Genomic DNA, 26,587 nt, shown 5'->3' with positions numbered 1-26,587 from the left:
CGAGGTGCCTGCCTCAGGCGCATTGCTGCCGATGGTGTAGACGTGTGCAGCCCTGAACTGGCATGGAAATCTGAATGGTTGTGCCCATCCAATATCTAGACACGGTTGTTTGTTTTGACCCCAGCAGAACCTTCTGGGTTTTCTGCAGTGCTCATTATCAAGACTTAACAATAATTTTGTGGACGCACTGATTTAGTTTGCTCCACTAAGTTGGGGAAGTGATGGAAGTTGGCTGAAGTCTGTTTTTTGACCATCCTTCCATCTTAGCTGCCATGTCTGTTCCCCAGTTAATCACCCAGTGGAGACTGTCACCCACTGTTGTTAACTTCCTGGGATTGTTTTGATTGTATGACCAACAAAGGGAGCCACGACGTCTTAGACTTTTGTCCTCCCCACAGGGAAGGGCACACATTCGGTGCTCAACACAGCTAGATTGAGTGAATGAATGAATGAATAAATGAAAATGCCCAGATGAAGGCAAACTCACCAACCCGGCAAGAATGTCATCCTTCTGAGACGCTGGGCAGACACACAAGCGGCTACTGCCTGCTGAGAGATGCTACTGGAAAGGCAAAAAGGGAACAAGGGCAATTCAGCATCCAGTTGAACCCCCAAATGAGGGAGCAACTTATCAGGGAGGGAAAATGGGTGCATGTGCATGGAGAACGGGGCAGGAGTCCATGCTCTTTGCCAAGTTGGATGCAGTCTACAAATGAGGTAAACCTCAGATCTGCCAATAGTCCGAAATTTGAAAAATTAATTCGTGACAACTGTTTTCACTTGCAATCACGATTTTCCTCAATGAGGCGTGTCATTTTATGCTAAATTCCCACTTAAACACTCCCCAACAACCTTTTCTTTCCTGTTTTTCCCCAGAGAACTGCCCCAATCCTCTTTCTCCCCAATTCCTAAAGGTCACAGAAGGCCCATTCTGTAAACACAGGGGTGGCCAGTCCCCGTTCCTGGCTACTATGACAGCAATTGTCTGTCCCCCCAAGGGCCGTTAATCGGCCTTTTTGTTAGGTCTCAAAGCAATACAAATTTAGCTCCAATCAATTAGTAACACATTTCTAACTCTTGGCGTTCGGGAAGAGTGGGAACTTTCCCTGGTGGAGGGAAGTCAAGCCTTGAGAACAAAACTGCATCATAGCAAACCTCTTCTGCCTTGTGTGCTATGCCTTTTTTTTTTTTTTCAAGGCCCAAACTTGGGAAAATGGGGCCCTACTACAACAAATTAGGACCAGACTTTGATTTTGTTTTTTCACTTGCGCGAATGAATAAAGCACAGGACACAGAGGCAGCTGACGGAATATTTTCCCCGCTAATGCCAGGAAGCCGAAGCCTGCTCTTGTGTGTTGTACCGTTTTTTTTGGTTTTTTAACAGCCTGAGAGATTTGCATCTGGGTGTGATGTGCACTTGGGGCGCAGCACAGAACAGTCAGTCTTGTCTCCTGCTACAGAAGCCCCCTCCCCCTCCTGACTGCATGGAACTGTCCCCCCCTCTCTAATGAACGTGCCCAGGAGAATAAAACTTGTTTTTCAAAAGTGTGGGGAAGGAAGAAAGGAAGGAAGGGAGGAAGGAAGGACAAAAAAGCACACAATGCCTACACGGGCCTGGCCGGAGCCGACTGCTCGAGGACACCAGCCTATAAACCCCTGAGGATTTCCTCGGCGTCTGAGACGTACGCGCAATGTGCAGGGCGTGTGCTTTCACCCTGAAGATGTGCTTCGCTTTGTTTGGAGTCATTATCGAAAAATCTCATGAAGATTGGATTTTTTTTTTTTAAAAGGACCACAAGGTCCACCATGTGCCACATTTCTTCAAACCAAACCAAACCACCCAGTGGGGTTAAGGATTGGGGAAAACATGCAGAAAGTCAGGCTGGGCTAGAAGGTGGCTTGTTACTAATTTAAAAAATACAAAGCCTGAACAATCATTTTCAGATCAGGAGAGGAACACTCTGAGAAGCAAAAAAGGGCTAAGAGAGGACAGTGGTTAGAGCTCAGGGGACAGAGAGGAAGGGAGGCCGGGGTCTCGGGCCGACTTGCACCACCAGCCCCCCAGGCCCCGCCCTACCCAGTGAGCTCCTAGGACCCACATGGCATGGTGGGGTGGGGATCGCCGATGTCCTGCAGGCCTGGACTCCTGAGCCTGCCTCCCCAGCCCTCCGGTCAAGCCCAGCCCAGTCAAGCCCAGCCCTGCCCTCAGCTGTGCTGGCTGCTCTCCATCCCCTGCCTGGTGCAACTCTAATCGCTTGTAACCCGAAGCTCCCTTCTCCCTCCCAGACTAGAAGTCCCTAGAGGGCAGGGACCACGTCTAGTGTCTAGAGCTAAATTTAGCAAAAGCATTGTTTCTTTCTTTCTCTCCCTTTCAAACTTTTAATTTCATCTCTGTATTTGTATCTCTCTTTCCCGCCTTTTGTACCTTCTTTCTCTCTCCTTCGACAATAAAGAGCTGGCTGGGGGAGCTGTTCTTAACTTCAGATTCGTTTACAAAAGTTTCGGGGGGGGGAAATGAAAGGAAGGAATTCAGATTCCTGTCCCCCTTTTCCCACCCCAGGGGAAGGACTGAGCACGTAAAGGAATGGGGAGAGGACACAGTGGAGAACGTGGGAAAAGCTCTAAGGGAATCAGTGTGTGCTGGGGGCGGTGGTGGGGCGCTAAACCTGAAATTGTTTTGCACATCACGATCAGTACCCTCTTTAGACACGTCCATACATCTGGGTAAAGAACAGGAGGAGATAAGGAGATAGAAACTCCTGGCAGGATAAGGGTGGGGGTGGGGGGTAGTTCCTGTAATATTATAATGTCACTTGAACAATGAGAACAACTTCTGGAAGAAAAAGGGAAAGGGGCCAGGGAAGGTAGGGGGCGCGGGTTCCCAGTCCTGTGGGAAGCGAAAGTGGGCAGTTTGGCCCCAGATGGGAGACTCTGAGTCTAGGAGGGCCTGGTCCCCTGGAAGGAAAAGATGTGTGTGTTGCTGAGGGGGGAGAAACTGGCAAAGAAAACTACCAGATGAACGGACCGAAGCCCCCTGTTCCCCTAAAACACAGAACAGCAGGATTGGTGTTCAAACTAAACTCCCAGGGACCCAGCATAGGATGAGACCCCAACCTGAGACACCCCCAAAACATGTGTTCCCCCCCCCCCGTTAGGCTTCCTACATTTTATCTAGAAAATTCTAAGTGATCCCACTTCCTGTGAGCTTCCCTGCCATTCGGAGCTCTCTGCTGACCTCTGGTGGCCCAGAAAAGGTGTCATAAACAGGGGCAGCCCCCCTGCCCTGGGGGACCCCAACACCCAGAGCAGCCCCTGCCCCCGGGAGGGGGAGCTGTGCTAACCGGCTTCAGCCGAGGCTCAGGGCTGCACGTGGGGAGGTGTGGGGAGGAAAAAGGTAAGAAAGGCTTTCAAAGAAGGCCGCGAAGATTATGAGCTTAAGAATGTTGGAATAAAGTTTGTTAACTTAAAGAAGAGGCTTTTAATAGGAAGGGTGGGGGAGGCTTTGGCCTGAAGTTAGTATAGTTTTACTCAGTTCCCTTTGAGTTTCCAAGTCTAAAAGAGGAAGAGGAGAGAGGGTATTCAAGGAGGGTGTACGGGGGCAAGTTTCATAGGGAAGGAGTAAGTTCCCATGACAGGACTTGAGAAGCCCCTGGCCAGAGAAGTTCACGCAGCCCGTCTCTGCTGCAGGGAGGGGAGGGAGGCGCGGAGGGATGGCAAGGGCGCCTATGCTTTCTGGAACCAAGGAACTTGGCCCCATCAGATCCAACTTCCCCTCCACTGGAAACCTGACCTAGAGAAGAGGGAGGTGACGTTGCCCCAAGCCCAGGGCTGAGCCTGACGTGGAGGATGGGGCTCTTATCCTCAGACAGGGGAGACTCTTCTCAGTAAGAGGGCCCCGCAGCGCTCAGCGGGTTTGTAGCACTGAGAGGCAGAGAGGAATTGTAAAGGAGAAAAAGCAGAACTAGCCCCCAAATCTTAGAGACCCTGAGAAACCCAATGATGCCCTCATGAATGAAAAAACAATAAGGATTTACCCTCAGCCAGTTACCGTCTCTGTAAAACAGCACTGAGCAGCCACCCCAGATTCTACCCCCTCACCTCCCTGCATCTTCCCATATTGTCTCAAATGCTACCTCCTCCAGGAGGGCTCCCTGGGTTTCCCTGATGGAAAAAGGGACCTCTGCCCACCTCTGAATTTCTCTTCTAGCCCTTGACTGGGGTCGGAAAGAATGTCCCCCTCTCCTTTGCTTCCTGCAAAGATTCTCCTAACGACAGTTACCCAGGAATCATTAACTATGCAGAGCAGAGGGCAAAAGACAGGCCTAAAACTTCCTGTACAACCTGCCATTGTGGAAAGGGCACTTTAAAGAGGGGTGTGTGTGCGTGCACGCGCGCGTGCAGCGGTGGGAAAGGGGTGCCGGCACACCTGTCCTATTAAAACTGCTCATAAAAGATTTAAGGAAGTTTTAAGTGAGAAGGACACCCCTCTCATTTTTCAGAGGAGGAAAACTGGGACCTAGAAGATGAAGCAATCTGCTCGAGGTCTCAGAACCGGTTCCCAGGAGACCCAGGGCACACGCGGGCGGAGGGCTGGGAGGTCCCCGTGTGAGAACGTTCCCATGCTGGCCGAGGTCTAACAGAGTACTAGGAGTTAAAAGGGATGAGATTTGTCCTCAGAGACCTAGTGTCTGACTGGAACCCCTTTAAAACTCCCCCTGGGCCTTGTGGGGGTGAGGAGAGCGTCCCTGAGCAAGAGGATGCGGGGAGGGGGCTGCTGAGCTCTGCCTCAGGCGCCAGCACTCGGCGAATTTTGAAAAGCCAGGCTCTCAATAGTAAAAGCCGAGCGCCATCTGCCAGCCAGTCCTGAGCAGCCTTGCTTTATTTTATTGTCTCTGCTTCCCAGTCTTAAATAATTGGCATTCTCATCTCTTTCTCTTAAGGAAAAAAAAAAAAAGATATTTCTTTCTCAGGATCCCATCCCCCCAGATAAGAATCTTATTTAAACAAAACAAAACAAAACCTCAAAAAAGAGAGAGAGAAAAAGGGAAGAAAGAAAGAAATGAGGGGATTCCTTAAGACACTGATTTCTGCTTCCCCAGTTCTGAGCTGTGTGGACCACTGGGGAGAACGGGTCAGACCCTGTTTCTCCATCGAAGGCAACCCGGGTGTCTTCCTCCTGGCCACTCACCTTCCTCCTGGTGGAATGAAAGATTAACTCCCAGTTTTAAGCCTGCCTCACTGTGGGGAGTCAAAGCTGATCTCCAGGGAATCAAGGTTTTAGGGCCAGAGAGAAAAAGGAAAGAGAAGTGTTTGCTACCTGTCAACTCAAGCCTTACGATAAGGTGTCTGCAGGGGTCTGGACTTGTCCCTGCCAGCGGGGTGCAAGTCTCCATCTAGAGTCCCTTTCCTCAAGCCCTGCCCAGCGCCTCACCTTGGGTCTCTACCTCTTTATACATACAGCTGAACACAGAGAGGCCCCCTGGCTTTCTCTTGGGCTGCCCCTCTCCTGGCCCCGGCAGGACCTAGGACTCCTTGGCAGAATCATCCCAACATGGGGTCTTGTCAATACTTTTAAGAATCAAACTTTGGCCTTTTCTGCATGTTACTTGGCAAATTCATGGAATCCTTCAACACAGCCCTAGAATCAACCCAGGTCCCAGGAATGAGACCCCTCTAGTGCTTACCCAGTGCTCTCTTTCCACGATCCTGGAACCCTCCAGAGAAGTTAGGGCTCCTCTGCCCGCCCCCTCCCAAATCAGGGTGAGGTGGGGAGCCAGCGCAAGCTCCCCAGACACCCAGCTGCCCTACGGTAAGCAATTTCCTGGGAGCGCTCCTCAGTGACCACGTCCCATCAGCAAAATGTCCAAACACTCCCATTTGGAAAGGGGCGCCCTCCCTTCAAGTGTCCATCCTAAAACCAGCCCTGGCCATTTGTTTGTGAGACAAAAATTATCTAGCATGCATCCCTTTCAGCAGCTAAGGAGGAGGAAATGAAATCATGTAAATGTTTAATTATAAATAGCTATTCGTTTTCTGGCAATCCACCTTTAAAAAATTTTTCTCCTAACATCTGGCACTTGTTTTTGGGTTCTGCCTGGACTCTTCGAAGCATTTCCTTGGAAAGACGTTGTACTTGGTCCCAGGCAAAAAGTCAAAACCAACATTCAAAAAACATGCCTTGGGTAATTTTGAGGCTTCTGCATAAGAAGATCTGAGGAAGGGGGCACTTTGCTTAATTAAACTTGGAACCAATAAAAATGATATTTTTAATTTAACTTTTCCAATATATAATCTATTACACTATGAGTTTCCACTCCAACCCTTAAGTAGTCTTAATAGTAAAAGGGAAAGTTTAAATATATAGAGCTGTCTGGAGTAGAGAGTAGAGTGTTTTTTCTTTTCCTTTTGGACTTTGCAGTTAACTTAAAGGGCACAAATTCCAAATTCTCTAAGGAAAAAAAACCTATTTAAAAAAATTGGATCTCTGATGAGTCTGTAGCATCTGAAAGCTCGGTTGGGAGATCAGAAGGGGGTAAAATATACATGTTTCAGGCTCTGGACATAATAAAGGTGCAGCAAAGTCTCCCTCCATAAGGGCTCCCTGGGGGAGAGGCTGGTTAGGTGCAAGTTGCGGGGTTGAGGCCACTATTTAAAAATAAAGTGATTTAGTCCTGTTATGACACATCTGTGGAGTCTGCGGGGGGTGGGACATCGTCAACCATCTTATCAAAGACCAAGTGCAACACTCTTGATCGGGAAATGCCCTGAGGTTACTCCTTCTGGACAATCTTCTTTGACTTTGTCAGTACGTCACTCAGAGGCCTGCCTTCCACCCACCCCCCCCCCGACCCCTACAACGTAACTCCATGTCTTGAAATGTCAGTTGCTAAAGGTTAGGGGTCATCACCGCCATGCAGTGGGCTGGTTCCCCATGGGCCTGGGACTAAGGTGACCCAGCTCGCGGGGCCCACACCCTTGTCGCTGGTGTGCACACACTACTCACAGGCTCCATCTGTGTTTCGTGGGACACGTGTGGAGTGGGGCCCCGGCCACATCGGGGCTGCTGTGTTATCAGCAGCCACCTGAGTCCTAGTCCTTGATATCTTAGCCAGAAGTCTCTACAGTGCAGAGTGAATTAATTCCTGCACACCAGACAGAGGTGGAATTCCCCACAAAGGCCCCCTAAAGAACCCCTAAGCGGTAGACGGGATTGTTTAAGGGTTAAAATCCACTGAGGCCCTGATTTCTCCTGGCCCACTGATTAGCTACGGGACCGACTTGGTTAATCTGAGTCAACGATCAATTCAGTATTTGCTTCCCTGGAATAATTCCCTTTTCTATTCTGCTCAGGTCACCTTCTTTTCTGAGAGTTTTGGAAATGAATTCTGCCCAAGTTTTGGGATCACAGACATGGGAATAAATATTTCTGACTGGTTCTTAGTAACTGAAGGCAAGAGGTAACTTTTCTTTTTAAAGTGTTCAAGTTATGGCCTGTATGGTCCCACCCTTTCCCAGAATTTGATGTTGCTAATTTCGGGGCAGCAGTTCTCAACTGGGGATGACTTCTGCCCCACCCCGCAGGGGACACTTGGCAATGACTGGATGTGTATGTGGTGGTGGGTGGGGTGGACAGGGTGTGTGTGCGTGTGCGTATGCGTATTGCTGGCATCTGGAGGGTAGAGGTCAGAGCTGCTGCATACATCCCTCAGTGCACAGGATGGTCCCTAGGACAAAATGTCAGTGGAGCCACTATGGAAGACCCCTGTGTTAGACAGAGCCCCCTGAGAATACTGAAATCTTAGCACAGAGCCAAAAGGGAGAAGTCACGGCTTAAAAATAAAAGGCTAGGTTTGTCGAAAGCTTTGGGGCCTATTAAATCTGGGGTGGGGGTGGGGGTGAACAGGGACCCTCCCCGGCCGTCCCTGGCTGGCTCCTTCCCAGCTCATTCCTCCTGTGGATGTGACACCTTTTCTTCTGCCTGTGCCATCTCACCATCTAGTGGCCACCTGAAACACCAGCTCACCTCCACCGTCTCCAGGCCCTTCTAGATGCAGGCATTTAAAAAACTCATATTGGTGGGGGGCTGCGGGTGGAAGGACCCCTGAATGACGTACATGATTTTATTAATCAGTTAATTCGGCATCTTGCAGGCCTAACAGACCTACACAGAGAATGGCTATGGGGAATTAAGATGGACACTTTGTATGATACAATTTCAGAAGCCCACAAAAGCCAAGAAACTCGAGGGGCTGGCGACAGAGGACCCCACTGGGCTTCTGCTGAGGTCCTTGCGACGCTTGGGAGCTACCTAATATAACCACAGAGAAAGTGGCCTCCACTGAAGAGGGTGGGTCCAAGTGGCCCCAGTGATTTCAGCAGCCACTTGCTTTCTAAGTAACCCCACCTATTCTGGACAGCTAAAGAAACAGAGGCCCTGGGCTACTTTTACAGCTAAAGAAACAGAGGCCCTGGGCTTGTGGTCCCAGAGGTCGGGGGGAGCTGGATGGACACTTTTTCCTATTTTCTGTGGCAGAGCCTGGGCCAGCAGTCCTTTCTGGTCCTGGACTAGAGCGCAATGCCTGATTTTAGTCTTTGTGGGTCATGAAACAAATGATTCTTTCTTTTCAAAAATCCCACAGCTGCAAACTTACCTGAAGGCAGGTTCCCTAGAAAAAAATGAGCAGTCAGTTTGAGCAAAGGCAAAGCTGTTCAAATAGGAGGGAGGAGAGAGGCCGCGTGGTGCTTTGAAGGAAGGGGAGAAGCAAGAGCTGCGTTCCCCACGTTCTCATTTCCTTCTAAGAACTGGCGCCTGGCGCCGGCACCGAGCTCGCGAAGGCTTGACTGGCACTCCTGAGAAAGTGAGTGAGAGAGGCTTCGCTTCCCATGATGAACTCACAAAAGGAAGTTTAAGGCACTCACTCTGTCCCACACACCAATGATGTGTGACAACTTCGGAATCGCTGACTGACTCATAATAAATTCAGGATCGGATAACAATTTACACCGTTACACCTCTCTCCTCGCCCCAAATTGAATCATTAAGAAGCATTTAGTGAAAGCTAACGTTCAACTTCTGTGGGCAGAACCCCACGAGTCAAAGTGCTCAGGAATTCTCCTGAGGTTTAACAAATTACCCTATAAAGCAACGTGGGACTTTCCTTCTGAGGAATACGGGAGAGGCACACTCCTTTGCTTTTCACTGCTCTGTTACAGCTCAGTTACCTAACATCCTTCCCTTGTGACAGCCCCCAGGTGCCACCTGTGTAAAACTGTGCCAGGAGTCCTGACTGCCAAGGGGGACACCTTCAAACGTTTGCTGTTTGTCAGAGAGCAGAGCATCCTGTGTCTGAACTGCGCGTGACAGGCAACAATCACGAAAACTCAAACGTGGCTTTTTGTGTGTTGTTCCCTACCTCATTCTTGGAGGTCTCCTCATCTTCCATTCCCAGTGGCTGGCCTGTTTCACCATCTGGCTGTCGGGAAGGAAAACTAGAGACAATCTTTTTTTTTTTTTTTTTTTTTGCACGTGTAATAAGCACAGAGCAATCTGGGCGCAGGTCCCCTGGGCTCAACCACAGTCTTGAGATGATTTATAGGAAAGAGCTAGTCAAAGAGAAGGAGGGAGTGGGGATGGGGGATCAGCAAGGGGGGGTAGGTGACCCTGTCTCAGGACAAGTAAAAAAAGATCTTGTCCGTCACCTCAGAGCGACTCCACAGCATCATGACTTTGGCAAGTTGTCCTCGGTCTACTGCTTGACCTTTATTTACAAAACATGTACAGAGAGAATACTCTGAAACGTGGAGACAGAAAGGCAGGCAGGATGGGTGCTCCCTGGCCCTCCCCCAGGGCCAGCTGGAGTCTGGGGCGTCCCACCAGCCCTCCTCAGTTCAACAGAGGCCACTTAGGACTTGCTGATTCTTCAGCTGCCCCTCTTTCTCTCGCTCCCGGAAGAAATGAGGATCTTAAGCTTGCAGGGTGACTGCAAGCCAGAATAGGAATCTGATGGGGCAAAGACTCTGGCTACTTCTGTGAAATCTGTTAAAGTTAATGTTCGCAGGGCCAGAGTCTCAGCGTCCAAATTATTGGGGGGGCACCTGGGCTGGAGACTGACCAGTATATTTTGTTTCCTCCTGGGCTGTTTTTTTTTTTTTCACATTTTATTTATTATTGTATTATTTAATTATTTTATTTTGGTGGGGGGTAGGTAATTAGGTTTGTTTATTTTTAGTGGAGGTACTGGGGATTGAACCCAGGACCTCGTGCATGCTAAGCACGTGCTCTGCCACACTTGAGCTATACCCTCCCTCCTGGGTTGTTTGAATGGGGGGTGGGAACCCTGTCCCATCAATGGGCCCTGTCCTTTCTGTTCTGCAAATTGCCACACTTCCTGGGAAATCTGATTTTAACAAAGACATCTGGTATGTTAATGTCACTTTCCATTAGGAACCCCAGGAGGCACAAGGTGGGTTGGGAAGATCCCTACCTTTGCCACAGGTTGAAGGAACCAAGGAGCACAGTACAATTTTCCTTTGTTATTTATGTGCTTCCTAGAAGTTGCTTAATGCAGAGGGATTTGAAGAGCCACAATTTTGCTGGGAGCAAGGGGTAAGTTTTATTAGGTGGGGAAATTGACTCTAAAGAGAAGACGCATGGCCAGTGTAGAGGGTTTCAAATCTAGTTAATTAGGTTACCTTCTCTAAAAAAGAAATTTAGTTTTCTGCTTAATACCAACATTCCTCCATAAAAGTCAAAGGTGATTTCTAAGATTATGCACTGACTCTCACTGAGATGGAATTAACCTTGACTAAAAGGAAGGGATACTTTTTAAAAAATAATCACTATGAAGAATATTGACCAAGAGTTATTTTAATAGGGTCATTAGATCCAGGCCAGGAGATTCTAAGCAGCCTATTACACGCTAATACTAAAAATGCAGGGGGAGGTGGGCTCTGCATCAAAGCAGCTGTATTTTAAAATTATTCTTATTATTTTTTAATGTGGAAACCTGAGTAAAGAGAAAAGCTTTTAGACCCCGCTGAAGAACACTACTGGGGGATTTTAAAAAGACTTTAAAGAATACCTGCATTTTAAAAAGTCCAAAGAATAGACTAAGACTGCAGTGTTGGCAGATGAGTTAAAGCAAATGTGGAAACTAAATATCACCATTGCAATGACAGGTATCCCAGAAATGGGGAGGCTCCCGTTTCACACACACTCAATGGACATTTATAGCCAGGGATCTGTCTGGGTCTGGCTGTAATTCAGGAAGCAGAAGACGGCTGGACACCTGTCATCTGATGAGGGATTTGAAGAGCACATAGCACAGTGACAATGATCATGCTTTCCATGGAAATAATGCTTCATAGCTTATGGCCACATTTGAAGGGCTGGTGAAGCATGGTCTTGTCTGAAGCAGAAACTTTTGATTCCCTTCACTTACCTCGCAGTCTTTGAGCAAAAGTCCTGACATTTAATCCCTGAGCTTTTAGGTTTATTTGCCTGTGAAATGGGGTCCCATCACAGTTTTTATTGCCCAAGGCTGTTGCAAAGGACCAATATGGCTGGATGAAAGGCTTTTGAAAATACAATAAGAATGTGCTGTCATTCCATGTCATTGTTACTATTACTGGTTACTAATAACCCTGAAGGTAGTGAGGCTATGCTTTCAAGCCAAGGGAGGGGGAAGTTGGGGTAGGAGGAATATACAAAAAAGTGACAAACCCCACTTTTTTTTTTTTGCTTAATACCAGTTTTCCATGGTGTGTATATATATATAAAATGTAGGCAAATTATAAAAATTAGCATAGCTGCATAGAAAAACTTTCATTTTTTTGAAAAAAATCTATAGGAAATTGGATTTTAAAGGGCAAGGAAGAGATTCTTGGCTTGATCAGCCATGGCTCAGTGGAGGCAGTCTGAATACTGAAAAATGGCTGAATTGGAAAAAAAAAAAAAAAAGAATGGGAGGGAGGTGCACCGCAGCAGGTTGAGGTGGATTCATCACTGTTGCACCTGGTGGCATAAATAAATGATCATATAATTGAGGCTCACTGTATAAATAAAGTGTCATAGCAGAAGAGCCATTACTATATACAGCATTTGCCTGCACAATTTCAATACACGCAGCAGGTACTAAGAAATTCTAATCTAGCAGCCCCTTCAATTCTTAAAAAAATTGAGGGACTCACCCAAATTAGGTTTCCAAAAACATGTTTAAGCCTCCAAAATTATTCAAAAAGGCAAGAGAAACAGGGGAATAGGTCTGTTCTTGGATAGTGTTGAATAAGAAAAAGGCTTCAACTTTTTAGCTATTCTAGACTTTGAGTCATGTTATTGATTATCTAAGTATCTATCTTTTTCCTTTTTAAGATTCCCTATAATGTGGTTAAGCTGCTCGGGCAATAAAAACGGAGAGGGTATATACACACACACACACATTTTTAAAGCAAAAGACGAATCTGCAGGTCACAAACTAGGAACTATATCAAAGGATGGTCATTTGCTCTGCATTTTCAGGGGTAGGAATATATGAGTGTCTTGTTGTAGATGTTAGGATTAAAACGCTAGTGAAAAGTCTCGTCTTCAGTGTAACTGACTCTCCCCCTTCCTCCTCTCCCTCGCCCCCATCAGCAATGCTGACCCAGTGGGGAACCTCTCGTCACTTTTGCAAATGGAAACCTCGTCAGAGTGTAGCCTGCCCCAACAAACTGCACTGCCACAGCAGGCAACCTGGCTGAGTTCAGGTTCCTGCTTGCCGGGGCCCAAGGTCTACACTGTGTCTGAATGTGCCTGACCTGGGGGAAGAGCCAGAATGATGGCAGGGTGACCCCAGCTAATTTCCTTTAATTAAGGTGAAATCTTCTGCCTGGATATAAAACAAGGGTAAACCAGAGAAACTTCTAGTTTTCTTAAGGCTTGGCCCGAGACATGGACTGTTTACTGCAGGGTTGGTGTTTGCATAATGTATGGTATAAGTCTCCAGTCCTGATTTAAGTGGACTGTGTGCCCTACCCCGACCGCAGACCCCCAGAATAGAGGACTCACAATGTGGAGCAAAGGAGAATTTGGTGAACATCTGCTTGAAAGCTTCATTTCACAAATGAGGCAACTGAGGCCCCAGCAAGTAAGGGACCCTGCCAGTTAGGAGTCAAGTGCACAATGTCACTTGGCTCTCCTGTCTGCCCCTAATTGTGACTCCTCCCCCATCACAGGGCTATGCTTAGAATATTAAAATGGGACTGTTATGGCAAAAATCAATTGTCTGCAGGAAAACAGTGCATTGTCCTTTAAGGCTCACACCTTTCATGCAGCTGGGATATCTGAAATGTCAAACTACCTCCCTTCTGTATGTTTTTGGGAAAAGGATGCTGTCATTATTTCCTTGGGAGGGCATACATAAAATGGCCATCACATTTAAAACTGAATCGTGAGAGGCACACATCACAACAGCATACAGTTATGCCCATAAAGCCATTAATAGAAGCCATCACATATAAAATATTGAGCAAACAGAGATAGCATAGCCTTAAAAAGTGTGATCTTGAAATCCCTTGAAAAGTCTTAGAGGATAAAATAAATTAAGATTGTGGAGTTTCACTTTGGAAATTGTCACTTTAGCCACACATTCAGACCATTGCTAATTGCCACTTTGATTAAATGGGGCAGGGGAGTCGAGCCCCAGATTTGAGCTAAGGAGAATCTGGAGAAGGGGGAGATGAGGAAGGGGGGAATTGGGGCAGGCCAGGGAAGGACATATTGGAGAGGGTCTTGCTGTAGGTGGAGGTGGGAGGGGCCTGGAGAGGAGAGGGGCCTTGAAAGGTGGGTATAGGTAAAGGGAGGAGGGGGACGGCCAGGGCCACCAAAGGTACCCTTCCAATGGGATCATTAATACAAGACCTTCTTAATTTTTTTGGAACCAAGCCCATATGCAGAGAGGATCTTACCTTTGAGCCTCTTTGCCCCCAGCTAAGGCTGCTTGAAAAAATTCACATGTAAACATTTACATGTCTCTCAAGTGATATTCACAGTTTTCCCAAATTTTGTTCACAGACTTAAAATACACTGGAAGCATTTTTTAAAAAGTTTTATTTTCATTGCATTTCAAACACAAGATGGGCATTCCACCCCCAACGCATAACCCCTCTCTTTTTAAATCAAGCCCCTCCTACTGTATTCTGTAAAAGGGCAAATGATTGGCTTACCTCTGGCTCTTCCCTAGGAAAAAAATGATTTCATGTTTTTTCAACATAGCCACGCCCACCGCCCTGGAACCAGCCCTTTGTGGTTTTGGACCCAGGCTTGCCTACAGCGCGTGAGGTGGGGTTTTTCTTTTCCTCCCTCCTCCCTCCATCCCCCCACCGGGTGAGCCGAGTGTGTGCGGAATACCGAATTGATGCGCGCAGCCCCGGACGCCCCAGATACCTGAGTGTCTGGTTTTTCAACCGTTAAGGCGGGAGGGTTTGGCGAACGAATGAGAAGTGAGGAAACGCTTAGCGCAAAGAGAAAAAAGAGAGAAAGACAGACGGAAAACAGGTTATGGAGGCCGGCCGCAGGCGGCCCCCTCCCCCCACCCAGCGGGTGGCCCGAGGGCTCCCACTACCTTCTCCGCAGTTTTCGCGCCGCCGGCTGCAGAGCGCCCGCGCACAGGTACCACCGGAGTGTGCGAACACGGAAAGTTTTTGCCCGCGCAATGGCGCAAAACACAAGACAGCCCATTCCCCAGTACAAGTCCACAGTCGGCGGGTAATTTGGGGAGTGCCAGGGGGGGAACTGGAGAACACTTGAGCATGTCATGCACAGGCGGACACAATATGGACACCAACACACACCAACAACAAGCTGTCTGAGTCTAAGCAGCCGTGCCAGGCGAGGCGGGGACGCACCTTTCCCAGTGACCCCAACCCACCACGGCCCCAGCCAGCCTAGCCTGGGCAACCCCGAGACCCCTCCCCAGCAGTTCCTGGCTCACCTGAAGCCCCCGCCTTTCTTGCCGGCCCCCACCCCACGACTCGGGGACGTCTTACGGTCGCTGGCGCTGGTTTGTCCAGCTGGAAACGACCCTCAGTGTTGTACGGCACCACTTTTCCCGGCACCATTTTTCTCCCTAGAGGGCATAGACTTCGCCACCCAAGCCCACCCCAGACCCTCCCGCTCCCAGGGCAAAGTTAGGGCCCCTCGCTGGAACTTTCTAGCAGGCTCTTTCCGCCTTTGCCCAGACCGCCCTCCTCCCGCCACCAGGCCCCGAGCCCCATCGGGCAGCCCTGCCACCCCATCCCGGGGTCCCCGGGCGGCCCTGCTCTCCACGGGCAGAGTCCGCCGCATTACCTAGAAGCAGCAGGCGGTGCGTACACATGTAGCCCATCTTCTCGTTCTGGAGTTGCTTGTCGATGAGCTTGCTGCGTTTCTTCTCTGCGCGCTTCTGGGCGCGCTTCTCCAGGCTTTCCTTGCGGACCTGTCTGCGCTTCTCCGCCAGGGGAACCTTCTTGACCTTGGGGCTGGTGGAGCCCCTGGACTGGGGGCTCTCAGATCGGCAGAAGCAGCCTCCGAAGGCCTGGACAAGGAAGTTGCGGAGCAAGTTGCGCCGGGGCTTTCGGCGGCGGCGGCTTCGCCTGGACTGCAACCAGCGGCGGCATCCGAAGGTCCCATCGTCGGATTCGTCTCCGCTGTCGCTGCTGACTGATATTTCGTCGTCGTCGCGGTCGCAGCTGCGGTCGGACCTGCCCCGCCAGGCATATGCGCGAGGAGGCTGCGGAGTAGGCGGATCGGCAGCCTGGATCTCGGGGCTGGGGGGTCTAAGGAACCGGATCTTGGGTCGGGCTCCTGAGGCAGGGGCAGCAGGGGCGGCCCGGGCGGCAGAAGCAGCCGGAGCGGCTGTGGCTGCTCGGGCGGCCGAAGCGGCCGGAGCGGCAGGGGCTGCCCCGGCGGCAGGAGCGGCCGGGGCGGCAGTGGCTGCCCCGGCGGCTGGACTGCCAGGGGTGGCAGGGGCTGCGCCAGTGGCTGGAGCGTCAGGGGCTGCTCCCGCGGCTGGAGAGGCAGGGGCGCTAGAGGCTGCCCCGGCAGCAAGAGAGGCAGGGGCTGCCCCAGTGGCAGGGGTTCCGTCCCCGGAATTGGGGGCTTTGCCTCCTTCCGCCAAAGCTGTGGCTGAGCCTCCTTCCATCTCGGCTTCTTCTCCCTCAGTTGGGGGTCTCTCTCCCTCTGCTTGCTCTCTCTTAACTGGGGCTCCAGAGATCTCGATGGGCGGGCCGTCAAGTGCGATTGGGGGGCTGTCCATGTTGACGGGAGCGTCGTCGACCCCAACGGGGGCGCTGCCAATCTCGCGCGGGGGTCCGGAGATCTCCATCGGGGGGCTGTCGCCCGCGAAGTGTGGAAGAGGTCTGACAGCCTCTCGGGATGGGCTGCCGCTGATGCCTGGGACCCAGAGGGGGGGCTCGTTCGTGGCGGGAGCGATGAGGACCGCACTCGGGATCCCGACTGCCGCGATCTGGCTGCCGCCACCGCCGTCGATTTGTGGGATAGTTCGGGGGAGCCCGGGGGGTGGGCTGTCGTCCCCAAAGGCTGCTCCATCAAACTCAAATGGCATAGCCTCCTCAGGGGGAGGACTGCAGCCTCCTCTGAACCCCGCGTTTGCAGGTCTGAGGGCTTGGGGCTCCTTGGGAGGAGCACTGAAGACCCCCGCACCTGGACCTCCTGGAGCAAGGTCTGAGACCTGCGAGAGAGGTTGGCTGCAGAGAGTTTGGCTGCAGCCTCCCTGGGCAGGCTGCTCAAACTCAAAGGGCATAGCTTCTTCGGGCGGAGGGCTGTAGCTTCCCAGGCTTGCTCTGGCCTCACCAAAGACTCTGGGCTCCACGATGGCTGGGCTGGAGGCCTCAAGGCCTGCACAGGTCCCAGTGGTGTCTCCAGGGTGCTCCAGGGTAGGCCAGTAGTCTCCCATGCTGGACTGCTCGACCTCGAAGGGCATGGTTTCCTCAGGAGGTGGGCTGTAGCCTCCATGGGCTCCGGCTTCCTCGACGGCCTGGCAGAGGCCCTGGAAGTTGGGCCTGGAGACCTCTGGGACTCCACAGGTCTCACCTTCAACCTCAACGGTGATGGGCTCGCTGTGAGGCGGTTCGGTCTCCATCTCTTCGGCTGCGCCAGGCCCAGCACCGGGGGCAGCTGCCCCTGGGGCCTCCAAGGGTGGTTGCTCGGGCTGTTGCCCGAGTTCAAGGGGGATATTGTGTTGTCCTGACATATTATTGCCGTCGAGGCAGTTGCGCACGCCCATAACACGGTGGCGGTTTCTTAAAATAAACTTGGGGCCCCGTGAGACGGAGCACCCAACCAAACTAGGGTGAAAAAAATTTTCCAAAAAAAAAATCAAAGTATCAGCTAGAAAGTTCTCCAACCCCACTTTCTAACCCTCCTGAGGTCAGGGGGTTCAGGGCCTCAAACCCCAGACTGTGGCAGAAACAAATCTATTGTTGCTGGTTGAGTCTTGGTTCCTTCCTGGCCACTTTTTATCCCCTCAGGTTGCCCCTGGCCTCCCCACTTTGGCCTGTCCTTGTCCCCTCCTCTCTTTCTCTCAGCTCCAGGCCAACTCCGCCTGCTTGGATCAGAGGAGCGCGCCGATTCGGTCCGAAAATCGCTCGTAGTGCTCTCCTTCTGCCACCAGGGGACGCCGGCCCTGGTGCCTAGGTGGCTCCTGGAGCTGGTTCCAGGCGCCGGGAGCCCCGGACTTTGGGTAAGGGGGCTGATGAGCGCAGGCCTCGCAGGGACGTTTTGGCTCCTTCCACTCCTCTCCCTGACTGATTTGGAGTCTTTCTCCTCTCTTCTCCCCTGGCCAGAGAGAGAGCTCTCCTGCGTTGCGGGACACGTGACGCAAGACGTGGGCCCTGGGCTGCTTGAACGCAGGAGCTGAAACTCTCCCTCCCATACCCAAATGACTCTCCTCAGGGGGAGGGGGGACTGCAGGAGGGTTTCATAACCCCAAAATACCCCTGAACACCAGAGCCGCAGCCCCCACCCCTGGGCAGCCTCCAATCCCAAGCCCTAAGTCTGGAGCGCAAGGCTTTGGGCGCGTGAGAAGGGGGTGCGGGCGCGCGCGGAAATGCGACAGGTGGTCGTGAGCCCACCGGCGGAGCAGATAGGAGGCGAGGGGCAAAGGGGCAGCCGAGGTGCGCACGTAATTTGTTTTTAAAACGCACTGGGGTACTTTCTGCGGCTTCTGCAGGTTTTCTTTGCCGTTTTGCCAAGGCTGGCTCCTGTAAAGCACTTCAGTGTCCCCCATCCCCACCACACTCGGGGTCTCCACAGTAGCCTAGCACAACACAGGCAGGGTTCACCCTCATTTAAGGGGACGACGATATATACAGGGGAATAGAGGGTCTTGCTCATGTACCACGGAGACTCGCTAAGCGGTAGCTGCCGCGGCACGGAACCAGGGGCGCGGGACGCACAGGAGACCCCTCAGAATGCGGGCCCCAGACTTTCGGGGGGCCCTACTGTTCTGGGAAAGGGCTAAATGGAATTTCAGTTGAGATTTACGGCCGGTTTAGGGTGGTCTCGGAGACTGAACAACCCCGTGCGCACCGAACCTAAAGATACACACCGTGCCGTGCATGCAGCTGCGGCCGCGGTGCGCGGCTCCCTACCTCAGGTACCGGCTGCAGGGTTAGTCGGTCAGCTCCTCTAGCTCCTCTTCGACCCCACTCCAGCCCCTCTCCAGCCCCTCTCCTCTCGCTATGGGTCTCCCAGAGCAGCCGCTTTACTTTTCCGATGCTTGAGCCCGCTGAGGCGGCAATAAGCCCGACTATAAACCCGGCAGTGGCCGGGCTGCGCTCCTGTCACCATAGCGCGTGGTGGGCTCAGAGCCGGCTGAGAGTAATGTCCACATCTGGGTGGGCTTGGTGCGTGCACACACACTGCTCTGGGTTTGGGGTCTGCGGAGGGATTTGAGCTCTGGGAAAAATTTTGCTGTTTGTGGTTCACGTAAAACACTGGACACGGGCATCAGATCTGTCTCGGCTGTGGATGACACGGACCTGAGTCACTTTTAGGTGCAAGGCAGCTGGGCAGGACGCAGGTGGTCGGCTGGCCTTAGGGCAGGGAGGAGTGGCGAGATGAGTGTTACACAGGGTGGGCTGCGGCAAGCGGAGCGCACCGCCTGGTTTGCTGTGTCTAGGAGCCGCAGGCGGGGTAACTACGCACGCACACTCCAATCTCATTAAATTTTAACACATCGCTCTTAGAAAGAGGGGGTCATAGCCACTGTGCATCATGGTCCCCACATCCCCCAACCCTGTGGCCACCCTGCGCAGAGGGAAGCTGACAAAATCGGACCCTGGGTAACATTCGGAGCCCCCCTAAACGCATATAATCTCAGCTGTATGGGTCTACACACTTCTAAGTGCCAATACTGAACTTTGGTTCAAACTTTGGACAACTATCGCCACGCGCGACGGCTCAACCATTTGGGTATCCACTGAATGGTCCAGATGGGTCGCCACAGTCAACTCAATCCCCTCCGACCCCAGCGCTGGGTCAGCCATTGGGCTGGGGTCACGCCAATCAAGGCTGCCTGGCGAATGAGCAGGGGCCGTCAGACCGGAAAACGGATATGAGTGGGAGGTCCAATAGGGGGCGCCGCGTTGGAACGCCCTAAGAGGCTGTGCTGCTGGGGTGGTTGAAAGCGGTTGGTAGGCGGCGTATGGCGACCAGGCCTGGGATGCCACGAGGCTGGCTGGCGCCGTGGGGGCACTCTTCCTGACGCCCCAAGTCACAAAGGCTGAAAGGGGGGGGGGTCGGGGCTGTCAGGGGCCGACCCTCGTTCTCGCTGATGGCGGTGGCCAAACCCCCCCTAACACAGGGATCCGCCGCTGGGGGCGAGGCGAGGAGGATTTCCAGGGCCTGGAGGTAGAGGGCCAAGACCCTGAGGAGAGAGGGGGCTGAGTGCCCCCGATGCAGAGGAGCTGCCCCAGATGGATAAGGAGTTGAGGGCCCGGGGATGCTGAGCCCTGCCAAGTGGAAGGTCAGTAGATGTCGGGATTTGGAGCCTCAGGGAGGCCGCGATGGGGGCTCCAAAGGGACGGTTTGCTCTCGCCAGGCCTCGCGCGCAGCCCACTTCACTTCGGCTCTTTCCCAAAGCACTGTTTCTCTAGGAATGGGTACAGGGTTTCTGTTCTGCTTCCTCGTGAGCCTGTGGGACACCTTTGTTAAACAGTCTCTCTGGCATCTTGTTTGCTTGCCAGGAGAGCACACGCATTGACGGAATAAGGATGGGGTAGAGAGCAATCTTGCTTAGGGGAGCAGAGGCAACATGAAAATGAAAAGAAAAAAAAAAAAACCCTCCAATTGGGAGGACCTTGAAAGTCTTCTCGGAGAAAATGGAGTTTCAGAGGGGCCTCCGTGGAGGGATAGACGTCTTGGCTATGAACAGAAGAAGGGGGGTGGGGGTGGGAGATGTTGGCCTATGATGAACAAAGATCCAATAGTAGGAAACCTGACACGTGGCTGGGTAAAGAGAATGGGGACCTTGCCAGGCCCTGGAGGAGCCCTGGGAGAGAAAGGCAGGAAACCCTGGGTAGGACCTCCCTGAGAAAACCATGGAATGTCAGGGCAAGCAGTTCTGAGGCTATTTTGATAGGAAATGGAGCAGATGTTGAACTTTGTTATTATTATTATTGTTGTTGTTGTTATTTTGTCTTGCAAATGAGGATTTGAGCCTAGTTTTAGGAAAAGTTGAGGCAGTGTGGAGGATGGTCTGATGAAAAGAATTAAGGAGGCTGTGGCCAGTCATGACCTTTCAGGGAGGGAGAACCACCCACAATGAAGGAAGCAGGAAGGCTGAGGGAGGGGACTCCAGACGGCTCCCAGGGGACCCTCTAGCAACTTCTGTGCTAGGCACAGAGGGTGGAGGAGCCGGAGTTTGGCACCTGGGTGATGCGACATCCGTGGGTGAGGGATGTTGGGGCAGATCTGGGGAGAAGTCGGCATGTGGCAGAGCCAGTTTGGTTTTAGACGTGACACAGGGGAAGGAAGGACGGGCAGTCTGGATGGAGATTTCTCTTACAGCCTATTTAGGAGGATGGGGTTGAAGTTTAGAAGAAAGGTAAATACCTCAAATTCAAAGTGCCATTTATCCTTATTAGGATGTGAAATCACTAGATCAGATAAAACCTTCAGGGGGAGAAACATTTGGTGATAGAATCTCAAACACTTGGAGGACTGGAGAGGAAAAAGGGGGACGTTACAGGAGAAAGCAGAGGGGCTAGGGCGTGAGTGCACTAGAGGGAGGAATTTCAGAATGGGTTAGGATGTCTGGTCTAGGTGGTGGGCTCCGGGCCTCTGCACTGTTGACATCTGGGGCCAGGTGTTCCTGGTTGTGGCCGCCCTGTGCACTGAAGGGCGCTAAGCAGCATCTAGCCTCCACCCACTAGATGCCAGTAGCATCCCCTTAGTTGCAGCAGCCAAAAATGTCTCTAGATTTTGTCAGGTGTCCTCTGGGAGGCAAAATCGCCCCCAGTTGAAACCACTGCTTTTGGCTGAGAAAGGACCCTTAGACTTGAGTAGAAATCACCAAGATTTAAAGATAGATTAGGGCCAGGGAGAAAAAAATCCCAGCATTTAACTCCAGCATTCCCCTTTTGTCCACTCTTGTTGATTTCCTGTAGTGACTGGCTACCAGAATCTGAAAACCCCAAATCACTTGGGTGACTGGGGGTCAGAGCTGAAACTCTACCTCAGATCAGCAGTGGGACTTGAAAGACCCCAGAAGTGTGGCCAGATGTTTGAAGAGCTGACTCACCCGAAAGGCAGCTGGGTAGCCTGGCCCCAAGGATCCAAGGACCCAGTGTGGTAAGAGTTGGGTTACTGGTGGGTTGACTGGGGGGGGGGGCACCCTGATTGGTGGGACTATCTGGTGAGCTTGTTGACTAAGAGAAAAATGTGGCCTTGACCCAGATGGAGATGGCCAGTGGCGGTGGACAGCCTAGCCTGGACCTCACTGCACCAGGGCACAGCTTTTAGGATCTGCCATCAGAATTTTAGAACTGCAGAGTATCTTGGGCATAGATTTTCGACTCTGGATGGATTTCTATCAGGGAAAGAGAGAGAGATTTTATAGGGATGAACAGGAAGGAGGAAGGAAAATTAGCTAATGGGTTCACACGGCTCAGGAGGAAGGCAGGAGAGGGTGCAGGGTGCTAGAGGGAAGGCTGAGCTGCGGTGAACCTGTGGGCCAGGGTCTGGATCCTGTCCCAGTGGGGTGGGCGCCAGGGAGGGGCTGCAGTGAGGTGATACCTCCAAGAGAGGAGGGAGGGACTGGCTGGTGGAATCCAGGTTAAAGTTCCTTGAAATCTGTATATGTAGCTACTTAAAAAGAACAGATTTTCTACACTTGATGCATTAAGAATAGAATGGGAAGCATTGCTCTGGTTTCAGTTAAACTGAGAAACACTATTCATGTTTCAGTTATACACTGCATTTCTTTTTTTTTTTTTAAACGGAGGTAACAGGGATTGCACCCAGGACCCTGTGCATGTTAAGCGTGTGCTCTGCCACTGAGCTACACTCTTCCCACCAAACGTGGCATTTCTAAGGTCAGCCTGTCCAGGCCAATGGCCCAGGAGCCACAGGTAGTGATCAGCTAGCTGGCTTTCTGTAAGTAGGTAACCCCCATGGAAAGGTATTTCCTTCACTGCTGATGCTTTGAATGGCACCAAGGCCACCTGCAGGGACATGACATCCCCCCCCCCCCCCCCCCCGGCCTCCCAAACTCTGTCTCACGGCTCTGTTGATGCCTCCATGCTGGCACACAGCATAATCAGCAAGGAGGGTCAGTGTACTTACATGTGGGGATTTTTACTCATGGCCAAAGGCACAAGGCCCATCCAAATTTTAAGTAGCTGCCTGTCAGCTTGCTTTCTTAGCTCATCCCTGTTTCCAAGAAAGAGAAAGCAAAGTGGAAGAGGGTCCCTGAGAGGGAGGGGAGGTGGGCAGGAGAGAAGGGAGCAGAAACCAGGGGGAAGTGCTCTTCCCTGGGTGGTGGATTTTTCCCTCTCCAGGGCTGGGAGGGAGGCAGTTTACAGGGGCCTTCCCTGCAGCCCCTCATGTCATTAGTTGTCGGTTACTTCCAAATAAGAAGATGGAGAAATCTTTTCACCAGTTGTGAGGAAAAGGCAAAAACAGAAAGGTGAGGACCCAGGAAAGAGAATTCAGGCAACACTTACATTTCTTCAGCTCCCAGTGACAAATGGTTTCTGAGCACTACTGAGTAGCAATGAGACTTTGAAGCTGTTCAATTAATTACTGTTCTGTGAAGACTTGCTGCGCCCATGCCTTTACCTCCCAGTATCTCCTCTGCCAGCCTTGGCCGGTGGAGGCAGCAGCAGCCTACTGCTGTCTGCAGAAGGGTCTGTGTGACCAAGCTGTTTCAGGCAAATGCCAACTGCACGGAAAATACCTCCAGTGGATGTGCGTTAGTTGCAGATGCAAGGCTGATGTTAAAGACAGTAGCAGCCAGACTTATGAAAGACTTAATCTGCTCAGATTAAAAAGCCCCCAGAGGCCAAGGGTTCCCCACCATGAATTCAGACCCTTCGTTCAGCTCACTAGCCATTCTCAGTGGCCCTCATCTTGGGAGGGCTGCCCAATTCTGCTGCAGCCAGACGTGAGACTGGCACCTGACCACCTGCGCTTGTACGGTGGGTCCAGACATCCTCCAGTCACGGGACTGTGGATTCCTCCTCCAGGCTGGCTGATGATGCAGCAGAGAATTTCAAGCAGAAAAAATTAACAGCGCCACGGGAAAGGGGTCTAGGAGGGGGGCAAAAGTGGGGGCTGGGATGGCAGGAGGGAATCCTGGAAAATAAATTTGGCTTTAGTGGAAGCTCTATTTAAAATGTCGGTAATTCATGGTGGAAATTCCAGGCACCCTGGGGGCTTCTTGGCAACGTCATTTGAATTTAAGGGGAATGGTATATTTCACCTCCTCACACAACCTCAATTACCCAGAGAGAATTTTCCTAATGAAGCCTAATTGAGACAGGACATAAGCCAGTAAGCCAGGGCACTCAGAAGCCGCCTCTTGCCTGGGGGGAGGAAAAATGTATTTGTCTGCCAGGGGGCTGGGGGGCGGGGCCGCATCCTGGGCCCTGAGCCCCTCAGATTTGAGATTCAAGGCCTCTTCCTGAACCAAAGTCCAAGACTAAGGATGTGAACTAGAAAACAAGATTTCCTAGGTTTTAAATCTTTCCATTTGAGGCATGCGTATGACAACTCTACTGCACCTATGAAATTGAAATTGCTGGGCCAGGCCGGTAAGAGACTCTCGGAGGGAAAGCGCCGGTAACGGTGACTAATCTGAGGTGCCCAGCAGTGCGGTCCACTGCCATCCCCGGCTATGAAAAATGCTCTTCTTAATGCCGACCTGGCGTCGCCCCTGCTGCCACCAAGTATTTAAGGCCTGCCATGGAGTCTCCCCTAAACCTTTTTCTCCCTAAATCTCTACTTCTTCAACCTCTAGCCCTGATATTTATAGGCTTTGTGATTCCCACCTCCCAATTTTTTCTCCCTTCTCAGGTGTCCTCATCTCCCTGCATCTTGCCATTTCCCTGTGACTCCCCCCAAACCTTCTTTTCCCCTTGTCCTCAAATCTCCCCTCACATCACAGCTGCCACCTGCCCTCTCTCCATGGAGCCCAGTCTTACCCTGCCTTTCTGATAGCTGTGCCCCCTGTTAATTCATAACGTGTTCACCCTAAAATAAACCCATGGAATGAAAACTGGCTGTGTCCACACAGGAAGCTAGGAAGGCACCACACAGGAAGCTAGGAAGGCAGTCTCCCCAGTTCTACCCTGGAATAGGGAGTTGGGGGGGGTGCCAGCTCCTCTCAGATGTCCGGTCTCTACTGGCTGAGTGCTGTCAGCAGGTGACAGTGGCCAGGGCCTGCAGACTCTTGGCCTGGGGAGAACTAAGTTACTAGGCTGTTTACTCTGGCTTCTCTGCCATGTGCATTAATGAGGCACTAGCACCAGCATTGGTACTAGGGGCTTTGGGGGACAAAAACCGCAGGAGATTTAAAAAAGAGAAACATCAGTAAAATTCACCTAATATAAAGCCTTGTAATATGCAGCACCCCTCAAAGGAAAATATAAAACAAAAATGGGATGTTTAATCACTTAATTTGACATAAGCCAGTTTTTTTGTTTTGTTTTAGACATTTGCTTTCTTTTATCTCATGCATTTGCAGGAGAGGCAAAATTGGTTTGAGCGGAGTGCAAAAAAATCTTAGCTAGTGTCAGGTCCCGCAGTACAGAAACAGAACCACAGCACATCTGTATATCTGTGCCATTAACATTTCATGGGAGAGGACCAATTAAAGAAAAAAGAATCTGAAAAAGCTCCTGGGCGGGGATGAGAATGAAAAAACCAAACCAAAAAAAAAAGGTTGGGAAAACTAGTTTATTAACTGGCTGCATCCTCTGAGCCATTTCCTCAGGTCTAGCCTAATCAGGACTTTGGAAAGTGCTACTAAGTAACACATTCAGCGCTTGTGGTCAGTTAACCAGCGGGGCTGGCAGTCAGTCATCTCCCTCCCAAAGCGGCCAGCATCTCCAGGCTGCTCTGGGCAAAGTTGGCTCCATGCTGTGCCCCTCCCCCAACCCCCTAAAAGCTTGTTTTCTGATGCTGAAATCAGGGAGAGCAGGTGGGGAAACACCTGCAGACCTAAGAAAACCACTAAATACCTGTTCTTAAGGAGGGCCAGGTTTTTCCTCAGGCGAGTAATAGGACACAGTGGAATTCTGTAATTTCTAACTTACCTGTTTGTCTGTGTATCTTCTAACCTGCCTCTAAACCATTTTTGCCCCCAGTTCAAAACCAGATTTGAGAACAACAAATCAGATCAACACAAAACAGATTTCTTCACAACTGGTGCTTCAATTTTATCAACTTTAGAACTTTTCTGGATCCATTAGCATTCAAATCATTTGGGCGAGTCAAATTGCGCAACTCAGGGCTGCTTAAACTAATCAACCGCATATCATTGGAGCTGAAAGGGATGGGAGGACCATCTCTTCATCTTCTTCCTGTTTCACATGAACTAACGGAGGCAGAGGGTGCTGGGTCTGCCCCAAGGCTGCTGGGCAGGACCAGGGCTGGAAGCTCCTTAGATCCCGTTGCCCATCTCTGGGGCATCAGGACTCAGAAAACAGCATCGTTAACCTGGCAGAGCAGGACAAGGGACTCCCGCCCCCGCTCTGGAGCGTGGGGATTAAAGATGTAACTTGAGATTCTTATCCCCCTTTGCCTGGCAATTTTAAGAGGAGACTTCACTCGCCCCTGGAAGCTTAATCTGATTCTAGTGGTTTGTTTCTTGTGATAGGTCACTTTTCTGTTAAGAGACATACTTTCCCCAACACCATGGTTTCTACTCAGTTTCCTCTCAATAGCTTCCCTTTGCTTGAAGAGCAGTGATAATACAGACAAATTAAGTAAAATCCAGACCGGTTATTAAACAAACAAAAAAAGACCTCATTCTTCCCAACACTGAAGTTGCAGCTTTCTTCCTCATTAAACCTTCTATCACAGCTGCTAAAAATGAGGGCTAAGAGT

The 26,587-nt window shown here is 51.2% G+C and overlaps 2 protein-coding genes and 1 long non-coding RNA gene across 6 annotated transcripts in view; 1 reads left to right on the top strand and 2 right to left on the bottom strand.

Annotated features, from left to right (window-relative positions):
* Nucleotides 1–17,276, bottom strand: part of LOC105071802 (guanine nucleotide-binding protein G(s) subunit alpha) — a 53,133-nt gene extending 35,857 nt beyond the window's left edge. For all 4 annotated transcript variants that reach the window (XM_045519256.2, XM_074347501.1, XM_074347502.1 and 1 more), the window contains exon 1: nt 15,326–17,276. In XM_045519256.2, coding sequence (XP_045375212.2) covers nt 15,326–17,261 — 1,936 coding nt within the window. In that variant the 5' untranslated portion in view covers nt 17,262–17,276. The remainder of the gene's footprint in view (nt 1–15,325) is intronic.
* GNAS (GNAS complex locus) overlaps nt 1–26,587 on the bottom strand; it is a 52,437-nt gene that overhangs the window by 21,824 nt on the left and 4,026 nt on the right. The gene's annotated exons all lie outside the window — the stretch shown is intronic.
* Nucleotides 17,625–26,587, top strand: part of LOC105071804 (uncharacterized) — a 34,021-nt gene continuing 25,058 nt past the window's right edge. The window contains exons 1-2 of the long non-coding RNA XR_835558.3: nt 17,625–20,003; nt 21,646–21,829. This is a non-coding gene — a long non-coding RNA (uncharacterized LOC105071804). The remainder of the gene's footprint in view (nt 20,004–21,645; nt 21,830–26,587) is intronic.

Source organism: Camelus bactrianus, chromosome 19, assembly GCF_048773025.1.
Source record: "Camelus bactrianus isolate YW-2024 breed Bactrian camel chromosome 19, ASM4877302v1, whole genome shotgun sequence".
NCBI classification, from domain to species: Eukaryota; Metazoa; Chordata; class Mammalia; order Artiodactyla; family Camelidae; genus Camelus; species Camelus bactrianus.
Note: the sequence above shows the minus strand (reverse complement) of the source record. Positions and strands in the feature narration are given on the sequence as shown.